We start from the raw sequence: 12473 nt of genomic DNA, 5'->3' as shown, positions 1-12473 counted from the left end.
AGATATGATATTGTTGCCATTACGGAAACATGGTGGGATGAAACCCACAAATGGAACACATAGCTAGAGGGATTTAAATTATTTAAAAGTAACAGACCAAACAAAAGAGGAGGTGGAGTTGCTCTCTCTATAAGAAATAACTACATCTCTACAGAAATAGAGCACGACAATGATGAAAACTGTCTTGAATGCATTTGGGTCAATATAAAAGGGAGAAAAAAATGACATTGCCATGGGTGTATACTATAGGCCGCCCAACCAAACAGAAGAACCACGAAGCCTTCATGAAACATGCTAGCCAAAATCAAATAACAAATACACAAAAGTAAGCCTCCAGATTACAGAACGTTGTAAAACTGTATAAAAACTCATGTATTCAATAAATCAATTCTGCAGCTGACCCAGAACCGAACTGCTGAAACGGTACTTCGCTTCTGTCAATAAACATCTCTCTAGCAGCCAGCTTCTTTTTTTTTGTCCATTTCAAACTGCAGCGGCTTTGTGGTTTTTTCCCCCTCTTCTCTTTTCTCTTAAAGGTACAGCCTCCCAGCCTTGGAAAGCAAACCCCTGGTTTTTTTCTTCTAACACAGGTAAGTGGCTGCTACTGGATGGAGGAGAGAGCAAGGAATTGCAAAACTGGCTGGGAACTGTTGCAGGAGTTTGGAAATGAAGATCATGTGACAGCAGCAGCTGCCAGTAATTACTGAAGCAACCACAACTTCTCTAACTTTCATTCCCTCAAGAGTCGTGGATCCCAGATTTTGGATGCACGTTGTACATTAGACCATTTGAGGTCTCAAAAATCATCCTATGTGCAGCATTTTGCCTAATTAAATGTAATGAAAACTAGAGTTTTAGTAGTCTATAGATTTAAAACACCTAAAGAAATGGAGTTCTTCTGAAAGTTCTTTGAGGTACTTTTATTCTGCAAATTAGGATTATCAAACTTTTGGTGACTTTTGTAGCCAGTTGTTCCCTGCATTAGTTCCAGTTCTGCTGGTATTCTCTTTTGAGTAGAGTTTGGATGTCTTACAGGAATCCATTTGCCTAGACCTGGGGCATAGGTTGGACCCCAAGCCAGTTATTGCAGTGGGCCTCCAATTTATTTATTTATTATTTATTTTAATCCCATTTATATCCCGCCCTTCTCCGAAGACTCAGGGCGGCTTACAATCTAAAGCACAAATCAAATGTGCTTAGCAGTAGCCTTCATTCTATGTATATGCCTGCTTATTAGGGCTTTCACACAAACCCCAAGCGGCATTATTACAAAGTCAGCTTAATTGCCCCCAACAATCTGGGTCCTCATTTTACCTACCTCGGAAGGATGGAAGGCTGAGTCAACCTTGAGCCTGGTGGGACTCGAACCTGCACTAATTGCAGGCAGCTGGTGTTACTTAAGGAGGCATTAGCCCACTGCTCCACCAAGGCTCTTTATTAAACCAGGCCTGCCTATAAAGAAAATGTCTGCACTCTGCCCCTCTTCCATTCTATCCTGTGAGCCAAGTGACCCATGTTGAAAAAGAAAATAAAAAAAGAAAAAGAGGTAAATCTGAGAAAAAAATAAAAGATACAAGAATTTTTAAAAAGCAACTAGAAATAAACCCTAGAAGTAAATGGTTATAGATTTTTTTTGAAAAGTAAATCTTTACTTTTGCACAATACAATCTTCCTGTAAAAGTAGAAAAAAAAATAACTTCTTGTCTGTGGTTTATCCAGTTATTCTCCAGTTCAAATTAGAGCAAATTAGAAGGGAAAGGTTATAGAATCTCTCTGCCATCAGAAATGTTTAAAAAGGAGACGACATGTCTTTTGTGGTTTAGAAGTTGAACAAGCCAAATTTATTGCTGGTGAAAATATATGGAAAATTTGGAATATTGTCAATAACCAGAAATATAATTATTGTTGAATAATAATGGTTAAAGTTATTAGATCGCTTTCCAATTTTTGATAACCACATATAAATCCAATATAAAGTGCTTGAATAAGAGAAGAAAGTTCAAGTTTCATTATATTCATTAGTAAATATAAATGAATACTAAGATTTTATCAAGGAAATAAGTTGAAATGCGCATTATGACCTTTCTAAAATTGGAAATATCCCATTCTTTGACAAAAGGGTTGTGAGTTCCCACCATCCATTCAAACACCCCATATGACTTTGAGGAGAATGACTGGTAGTGAAGCTGGTGAGTCTTGATGACAAACAAAGGTCAAACGTGTATTATTTTCAAATAAACATGCTGCTCTTTACCATTCTCTATTGTTATGATTTCTGAAAAACAGGAATAAATCTAGCACTTCAATTTACATAACATTAAACTGGATTTTGAATACAAGCACTTCAATTAGCATTCTCATAGCTATGCTAGAAGCAAATGAAGAACGAGGGAAAGACACATCAATAGACTGACTACTGAGCCTTGACTGATCAGAGTCTTGTTGCAATGTAGTAGTGATAGAGGCACATCTCTTACCAGGTAGCCTTGATAAATGGGAGGGGAGTCACATACATAATTCTGAGGCCAATCAAGCAGCAATGACTCTTTAGCTGCTAAGTCTCGGATTTCCCTGATATAGGAAGTACAAGAACAGTTGTACAGATTGTGGCCAGCCTTTAAGCTCTGTAAATGTTTCAGATACAATAAATCCTTGCTCCGTAACCTTGACATGCAGTTTCCATCTAAATTCAGGACCTCCAGATTAGGAAGCTGATGGACTGATGGGAATGTCTGTAGTCTATTATTGGACAAATAAAGCTCTTTCAAAGAAGAATGTGAGACATCTAGAGCAAAGATGTTATTGTCACTCAGATCTAATACTTTAATGTTGGGAGGCAGTAAACTATCCACATGTTCTAATCCCGTCTTAGACAAATTAAAAATTTGAAGTGGTTGTGGCCACATACAGTGGAAAGGGAACGCTCCAGGCAAGAAGTCATTCTGACTCAAATCTAAGAGGGTAAGCATATCAAAATTACTAAGAGTCTTGCACAAAGTCTCAAGAGAAGTCAAATTATTGTGATTTAGTTTCAATACTTGGAGCTGTGGGAAAGCTCCTTTGCAGAACGTTGAGTTTAGGCTTTGATCCTGAAAATGGTTTCCTGAAATATCCAAAAAACGTAATTCTCTGAATATTCTGCCAATCTTGCAAGGAATAGATGTCACCTGTGACTCGGTCAGTGTCAGATTCTCCAGGGTCTCCAACCATCTCTTCAGACTGGATATATCAAATCTTTCATCCAGAGGAGCAGCAATCACTTTGTGGAAACGCAGAGAGGTAACTTTTAGATTCAAGGGCCTTGTATACTGCCAGTGTTCAAGTCTAAGGAAAGTGCAATTAACAAATTCAAGTTCTGAAACAAGACTTGCATAGGAAATAAATTCCAGGGCACCTGGTAACAGAACTTCCGGCACAAGGAGGTCAGTAAAGATGAGCTTTCTTACCTGCAGAGCTTGCAGGATATTAATTACATTTGGATCTGGCTGCATTCCAGAAAGGTCTGCAAATTGTTCCAGGTTTCCTCCTTTGAGTTCATACTCAGCAGCTAAAAGGCATACAGCAATGTTTTGTAATTCTGACTGATTTAGAAGTGAACAAATGCAGCGCTGCTGGGCCTCTAAAAAGATACATCTGCCTTCTGCATTGGGAAGCTTCAGTTGCAGAAGAAGGAAGAACGTGAAGGCCTGAAATCTGCACATGATAATAAAACCTAAAAAAAGAGAAAAGCCTCTGCGTGATTTTCTAATCAATGGATGATTATCTTTCCATCCTTATCTCCCTGGATAGGAATAAAACATGGGAACTATAAACATGGGAACTGGGAAAACCATAGAATCGAGGCCTTTGAACTGTGGTGCTGGAGAAGACTCCTGCGAGTCCCTTGGACTGCAAAGCGTTCAAACCGGTCAGTCCTAGAGGAGATCAACCCTGACTGCTCTTTAGAAGGCCAGATCCTGAAGCTAAAACTCAAATACTTTGGCCACCTAATGAGAAGGAAGGACTCACTGGAGAAGAGCCTAATGCTGGGAAAGATCGAGGGCAAGAGAAGAAGGGGACGACAGAGAATGAGGTGGCTGGATGGAGTCACTGAAGCAGTAGGCGTGAGCTTAAATGGACTCCAGAAGATGGTAGAGGACAGGAAGGCCTGGAGGAACGTTGTCCATTGGGTCGCGATGGGTCGGACACGACTTCGCAGCTAACAACAACAAACATGGGAACAACATGTATTAACAAACATTTCAAGTTTTATATCTTGTCTTTCCTGAATTATTTTCCTGGCAATGATGGGAGAGTTAATATAAAATTTGTAACAGATCTCTGGAAACACCCAGGAATAGGGTATTTTAACGTTCCCTGGGATTTCTCTCAAGAGATAAAACAAACTTTATTAACATTGATTAACATAAATGTTTCACAAATTACATTGGAGTCATAACTTTGCTGATGTATGTTCCATATTGTATAGCCTTAGGGGGGAAAAAAAGAGATTGCAATACTTTAGAGAACATGCACAAGCATGCAGTTCTGATGGAGAAAAACTGGTAAGAGAAAAATAAACTGTAACAATAAAACAAACTACTTACCGAATGTTATGGATATTAAAATCTGTTTCTGCACAATCGGTAAATTCCTCCTGCTAACAGGATGTCCAGTTTGGTAGAGAAACAAAATCAATTCTTCTTATATGCAACACTCTTACTTACTGACAATGCTATTCCGTTCTTTCTAGGTACAATAAAGATGGAGGATAAATTGCTTTTACTTTACCAAACTATAGATTATTCTTAACAGTCCACTATAACATACTTCTTGTTTGAACTGCGCTTCAAAAATTAGGAACATATTTATGAGCATTGATGTTCCTTCACTAGCCATTTGAGAAACTCCCACTGCAGGATATGGTTGCAACACTATTGTGTAAGAAAGAAAATGAAAGTTAGCAATAAAAAGAAGAGGCAATGTATTATCGGGGTTTCTGCGTCCAAATCACACTCTCTCAGATGTTTGACAGAAGCCCTGCTGTCAATCATAGACATGGACAGAAGGCAGAATTTCCATAGCTTAGCTGTAGCATTATTTAAATCCATTTTAATTGAAACTTCACTGGGATATAATATTTACTTGGGTCTCACCTCCACAAGGTGCACCTAAGAAAACAATGCCAGGTCAGGACTATTTTTATTGTAACAGCAATAGAATAGTAACAAATCTTGCAAGTCTGAATGTGCTTCTTCCCCACTTATTTTATTACTTTATTACTTTTATTTTTTTTTAGGAAGGAGCTAATCTGAGGTGTTTTTCTAAGTTATTTTCTTGGTGGCCCAGACTCAGATCCTACTTCTGTGACTGAAAAGTTGGTAGCAACTCTTTCTCCTCTCTTTCATGGCCATTCCCTATGTCCTCTACATTGGATTCCCTGATGGATGACTATGCTCCTGGGCAAGAAAAACCAAAGGTACAAGTACACATTAGGCAAAACCTTGCTCACAAACAGTAACTGTGAGAGGAACCTTGGAGTCCTAGTGGACGATCACTTAAACATGAGCCATCAGTGTGTGGCAGCAGCCAAAAAAGCTAGTACAATCAGAGGCATAGAATCAAGATCACATGAAGTATTAGTACTGCTTTATACAGCCTTAGTAAGGCCACATCTGGAATATTACATCCAGTTTTGCTCACCACATTACAAAAAAGATGTTGGGAAAAGTGCAAAGAAGAGCAATTAGGATGATTAAAGACCTGGAGACTAAAACATATGAAGCACGGTTGCAGGATTTGGGAAAGATCAGTCTAGAGAAAAGAAGGACTAGGGGGGACATGATAGCAGTATTCCAGTATTTGAGAGGCTGCCACAAGGAGGAGGGGATCAATTTATTTTCCAAAGCACTAGAAGGCAAGACAAGAAACAATGGATAGAAACTAATCAAGGAGAGAAGCAACCTGGAATTAAGGAGAAACTTCCTAACAGTGTGGACAATTAATCAGTGGAACAGCTTGTCTTCAGATGTTGTGGGTGCTTCATCACTGGAGGTTTTTAAGAAGAGACTGGACAGCCACTTGTCTGAAATGATATAAGGCAGACATGTCAAACACAAGGCCCGGGGGCCGGATCTGGCCCGGAAAGTGCTTTCATGTGGCCCGCGAAGCCATCCTGGAAACAGTGAGGGAACGGCCCCCACTGCCTTGGCCCCGACCCAGAGACCCTCCTTCTGCCAGAGACCCTCAGATCTGTCCCACTCCTGCCCAGGCCCCCATAGGCACCCTTGATGCGAACGATGTAGACCTGGCCACACCCACCCAGTAAGCCATACGCACTCTAGCCACGCCCACCCAGCAGGCCATGCCCACCCTGGCCATACCCACCCGGCCCCTTGAGGGCAACTGCAATGCTGATGCGGCCCTCAATGAAATTGAGTTTGACACCATAAGGTCTCCTGCTTGAGCAGGGCGCTGGACTATAAGACCTTCAAGGTCCCTTCTAACTTTATTCTGATTTTTCTTCTTTAAAAGAGATGGGGAGTGTATGGCCCTGCTAGATCTTTTGGACCTCCTGATGGCTTTCAGTACTACCAGTCAGGGTATTTGTTAGGAGCCTTTGAAGGCTACAGGCCTTGACTGTCTTCATTTTGTGGTAGTTCTTCCAGTTGGGACATGTCCAGAAAATAGTGTCCCACAAGATCCTGGCATCTTCTGTGCCATTTAATACTGAAATGGAACTGCTGAATGAGAAAATACAAAGCTTTGGGAATGAAAAATTTTCTCCCTATCTTCTTATCCCAATCAGTTTCTTATTTATTTTATTTATTTTATTTTAATTCCATTTATATCCCACCCTTCTCCGAAGACTCAGGGCGGCTTACAAGCTTAGCAGTAGCCTTCATTCTATGTATATGCCTGCTTATTAGGGCTTTCACACACACCCCAAGCGGCATTATTACAAAGTCAGCTTAATTGCCCCCAACAATCTGGGTCCTCATTTTACCTACCTCGGAAGGACGGAAGGCTGAGTCAACCTTGAGCCTGGTGGGACTCGAACCTGCACTAATTGCAGGCAGCTGGTGTTACTTAAGGAGGCATTAGCCCACTGCTCCACCAAGGCTCCATGAGCTAGATGAGGAAGAATAAACTGAAATTAAATCCAGACATGTAGAAGGTCAAGGAAAAAAACAACAACTTGGAAACTTCAGTGTTGTTGTTGATTGGTGGACTTTTTGAAAGCAGTAGTGGCTAACTTTCCTAAGTGAATACAACAACCCAGTAACAGAACCCAAGGAAGGAAGCTCATTGCCAGAATCATCTGTCTTTATTTCTCAAAATAATGCATTAAATGTATATGCTGGCCAATTGCCAGCATCCCTTGCCCTTGCTTACCTGAGTTAGGGCTTGGAAGGTCTATACCTGGACTGCACGATCTCATGAAAAGTATTACATCCTAGAAGAAAATAACCCACCTAACATGTGATGACGTGTAGGTCAAATCCTCTCTATTGTTGCTCTTTCTAAAAATGTGCTATTCCGTGCCCCATTTCCACTGCTGTTTTCTTACCTGTTCACTGAATTCAAAAATCCAGGCAGCTGAAATCCTCCTAGTCAATTGGGAGTGGCCAGAATGTCTCACTTAACCATAAGGATCCAAGTGGAATCATTAACTTAACTTTATTCCTCTCTCGAAACTCTTTTAGTAGAACAGTGAGATAGATAATGGATCAGCTAGAACTCCTCTGGTTCTACCTTATGTGACAAACTCTGAGATTGATAAGGACCAGGACCAGAAATGGACTTGCTACTCTCTTCACAGCACTTTCCCTCGAATGTTCTTATAAAGATGTCCAGCATCTTTGTGGCCAGTTTCAGGTTAGCAGTACCCTTAGGCTCCCTGTTCCTTGAAAAAATGATGCAGAAATTAGTTATGCCCCCCCCCACCTCCCTGTACACATACACACACTGCTACCAGGCTGTGGCTAGTCAGATATCATCTGAAGAATAGCCTGAGATTGTAGGCACATAAGAGGCGGAGAGAAAATGTCTCAAGCTGCAGATATTACTATGCCTCATCTTCTGCAACTGCACCATATGGGTGATCCTATTCTCCTACAATAAAATGAAGCAAAGCAGGCAGTACTACTTGTGCAAGCGCAAGATGCAAAACATTTTCAAAACATAGTAGGAAGTGACAAGTGGGGGTTGCTTTCCAGTGGGCCGGGGTAGGGAGTGGATAACACCATCGTTTCCTGTTCTTGAGAAACTGCTACTGACCCATGCTCATGTTGCAATAAGCTATTTGTGCAGATCAGCACTTCATCTCTTTCAGGTCGAGCTTGGTGACTCTAAGGTTGCGTCCATGCAATGTTATTGGTAGCAGTCCAGTAGTAATATTTTCTTCCAGAATTTCTCCCCTTTCCCAGTGTACCTGTCATGGCTCGGTTGGATTCCGGTTTGGAGAACTGTTGTAACTGGGACCATCTGATAGGGATGGCACAGTCCCCTCGGGACTGAGGATGAGGCAGTCCCAGGGCCATCTGGTAGTGGGGAGTGGTGGGTTGACAGGACAGAGAGCTACCTACAGGAGCAGATCAGCTGCAGAAGGCCAGCGGAGATGACAGGCTCCAGACCATCTCTGATAAGGAACAGCTCCCTCCCTCACCCAATCTGCAGGCATGGAGAGCAGAACAGAGGGAGGCACAGAATAGGTTGGCGAGGTTTGCTCGCAAGGAAGCAGCCCGCCCCTCCTCATAAGGAACACCTGGGGAAGGGGGATTTAACTGGACGTTGGGGAAGGAGTGCTTGTCAGGAATACCTATTTGCCTTGGCATCCACCTTCTTGGCTTTCGTTGACTCTGTATCTTGAACCTTGGAATGTTTTTGGATTCTGAACCTCGGACTTTACTTGTGGACTTTGGACTTGTTTTCCTGCCTTTGGAATTTTGGACTTTGTCAATGAAAATAATGCTGAAGAAACAGTGACAGATAATATCTGTCACATTAAGTTATCCCGCGTGGAATTGTCCTGGGGCAAATTGTTGCACGGCAAGTTGGCCATGGCCAGCTGTCTCATGATAAATTGGCCGCAGCAAAATGGCTGTGGCAAGGTGGCCATTTCAAATTGGCTGCAACAAGTTGGCTGTGAGTTGGCCCATTCTGACAACAAGGCTTTTATGTTTGTGCTGCTTTGCCTTTTCTGGAAAGCATTTGATCAACTTTCTGGTTTTAGAAGCAAGACTTGGGTACTTCTCTATGACTTGACACTCTCAAACAGCTGTTCTATTTTGTCAGTTGACTTACCGGATAACAAAAGTGCTGTTTTACACCAGAATTGCAGTTTTTCTGGTGTTGTTTTGTTGTTGTTATTGTTCCTTGGTGCTGAGCTTGGTTGTTTTCTTGCAGACATTTCATTACCCAAACTAAATAATATCATCAGTGCTACAGTGTTTCCCCGAAAGAAAGACCTACCCTGAAAATAAGCCCTAGCTTGATTTTGGGGGGTGAGCCTAATATAAGCCCTACCCAAGCCCTGCCCCCAAAATAAGACCTAGTTTTGGGGCAAGGCGCACACCTAAAAATCAAGCTTGGATGGGAGTGGGGAGGGTGGAACTTACCACTGCAGCCAGTCCTCCCATGGACCGACACTTGCCTTGCCGGCCCACTTCTTTTGCAGCCGAAGGAGCAGCTTCATTCTGCAGCTGAGAATGGAGCTCTGGCCTGCATTTTGCAGTCAGAAGCCTTTATGGAATGCCTCTGCAGCTGAGAACCGAGCTGGGTGGGGCTATCGGCGCCACTGTGGCGAGGTGAGTGGAAAAGACATCCCCCCCAAAAAAATAAGACCTGGTGCCTCTTTTGGAGGCAAAAAAGACCAGGTCTTATTTTGGGGGGAACATGGTAATAATGAGTCGGGTTTGCTCTCAATTTACAGTGCATTCAGAAAATATTCAGACCCCCTGTCCGATGAAGACATGGTCAGCTAGCTGACATGCCCTGAGAATCTCCTCTCTCTGGACTGTCATTTTTCCAACTCAGCAATTTAACCCTCCTGGATTAGGGATTGCCTCAGAATCATCCCTAAAGACCCTCCGATAACAGCATCAGTTTCCAAGCCGTTTTAGAAGCTGTGCGGGTGAGCTGAAGCTGGAGGGTGGGGCAGAAACCACGTCGGAGTTGGATAAAACAACCGTTTTGGAATTTATTTTTCAAATGGACAATAAGCTGTGCCCTTCATTTCTTAATCAATTTATTCGCTTATTATTTTTACGAGCAAAAAGAGGATCTCTTTAACTACAGCTTAATAATCTTTTTTGAAACTATTCGCCATTTTTGAGACTCCTTTGTTGTTAAAAGGGACACAGTGGCTCAGTGGGTTAGGACGCTGAGCTTGTCGATCAGAAGGTCGGCAGTTTGGTGGGTCGAATCCTGAGTGCCGCATAACAGAGTGAGCGCCTGTTACTCGTCCCAGCTTCTGCTAACCTAGCAGTTTGAAAGCACGTAAAAATGCAAGTAGAAAAATAGGGACCACTATGGTGGGAAGGTAACAGCGTTCCATGCGCCTTTGGCGTCTAGTCATGCTGGCCACATGACCATGGAGACGTCCTCGGACAAGTGCTGGCTCTTCGGCTTTGAAACAGAGATGAGCACCTGCCCTTAGAGTTGGAAACGACTAGCATGCATGTGCGGGGGAAACTTTACCTTTTACCTTATTGTTAAATGACAAGGAAAGAGGATTGCTGAAGGCAGCCAAAAGAAGCAAGTGCGGAGTACTTTTTCTGGTGAAATATAAGGATAAAAGCTGTGACTTTTAATTTACTACATTGAAAATAATTTGTAGTTTTGTAGCGGGTGGTGGTGGTGGTTGAAATCTTCCATTTTTTATGAGTTCTGATTGGCCAGAAAAAGGAAAGAAAAGGGGAAAAAAGGAAGAAATTTTTTGACCACTAAAGGCAGCTGAAGTCAAACATGAAGACGTCTAATTCTGATTTGGAATTAAAGAGACAAAAGACATTTTTCAAAAGTCTATACAGAAAATCAAATATACAATAAATTCTCTAAGGTTTAAAGGTGTCAGTGATACAGAGGAAATCAAAAAGATTATCAACCCACTGTAGAAAACTATCAACTCGCTGTGTTAACTCTACAAATGCTGGATAATTTAAATAACCTAACTGTACCTTTGGAACATAAATCTAACACCAGTTTCTATTATGATGATGGTTTGAATAAAAGCCTCCTAGTGCAACTGAAACAAGAGTGTCAAGTAAATTTACAACTCTTAAGACGTTTTTCCTTATGGACATCAACAAGGTAGAGAACTTTTTGAGAAAGAAAGGTATGATTGATATCTTAGAGATGGAAACTTTAAAGGTTGAGAACTCCTTGAGGAAAAATGACACCCTTGAGCGGAATAAAAACTTATTCTATGAAGATAAATTGGAGGGAGTGACTTAAATTTAATGGTTTAATTAGTTAGGATGGATTTTTATAAGTTTTGACATATGTATTGAAATAGAGTATGAAGGTAGCTTTATATGTATACAATAAGTTTGTAAATGTACACCTTCTTTTTTTCTGATGTTTTGTTTTGTTTGTCTGTTTGTTCCTTTTGTAAAACTGTGAAAGCCCTAATGTAGTTTTGTGTTCTGGGTTTAAAATGAAGAAGGGTTTTCTTTTGGTTGTTGTTTAGTTTTGTTCTGTTTTCACATTTATTTATTATATTTGAGTATTGCTTAACGTTAGTAAAATACTAAAAATAGGGAAAGTGTTTTCTCCCTTTAGAGTAAAAAAATTTGAATCCTTATTGAGGATTCTTTTAATATGAATCAAGATAAAGATTAATGAGTCAATAGAGGAATGTATTATCCCCCACAGCAATGTGAAGTAGAGATGGTTAAACTGATCCTTTTATCTGAAGATGAGAATACATTTAAGCTAGCTTCTGCCTTGAAATTGCTTCCAGATTTTGTGCTTGCGATGAAAAAGAAAATGAAAACTTGATTTTTTTTGTTAATCAGATAGGTGCATTGTTACAGAAATGGTTTGCGCATATTGTTGTGTAAAAGCAAAAAGCTGTGACTAACGTTATCTTCTACTGCGTTAAAGTGTCGGAAGTTGGTGCCTTTTTCTTTTCCTACACCAGGGGTAGGCAACCTCGGCTCTTTTATGACTCATGGACTTCAACTCCCAGAATTCCTGTCAGCTATGCTGACTCAGGAATTCTGGGAGTTGAAGTCCATGAGTCACAAAAGAGCCGAGGTTGCCTACCCGTCCTTGACTATCTTCTTTTTCTTTTACCTTCCCTTTTTTCTAATTTTCTATTACTTTGTAAAGTTTCTGTTTGTATTTAATATTTTGATAAATCAATAAAATTGATCCGCCCTCCCCTTCTGAGAGACACCCCCCAGGGACAGTCAGGCGCCACATTACAACCCGCTCTCTAATCTGCAGTTCCCATTCCCTCCCCCAGCCCCCAATCAGCTCCTTTTTCC

At 41.2% G+C, this 12473-nt stretch overlaps 1 protein-coding gene across 1 annotated transcript; it reads right to left on the bottom strand.

Annotated features, from left to right (window-relative positions):
• Window positions 1–1820: 1820 nt before the first annotated feature.
• On the bottom strand, window positions 1821–3373 carry CD14 (CD14 molecule; the record flags this gene model as incomplete). Its single annotated transcript, XM_083360289.1, has 2 exons — window positions 1821–3324; window positions 3363–3373. The coding sequence occupies 2 exons, from the start codon at window positions 3371–3373 to the stop codon at window positions 2364–2366; spliced, it is 972 nt and encodes a 323-aa protein (XP_083216415.1). The 3' UTR covers window positions 1821–2363.
• Between the last annotated feature and the right edge of the window lie 9100 nt (window positions 3374–12473).

Source organism: Vipera ursinii (genome assembly GCF_947247035.1).
Source record: "Vipera ursinii genome assembly, chromosome: 3".
Taxonomy (NCBI): domain Eukaryota; kingdom Metazoa; phylum Chordata; class Lepidosauria; order Squamata; family Viperidae; genus Vipera; species Vipera ursinii.
This window is presented reverse-complemented; position numbering and strand designations above follow the sequence as displayed.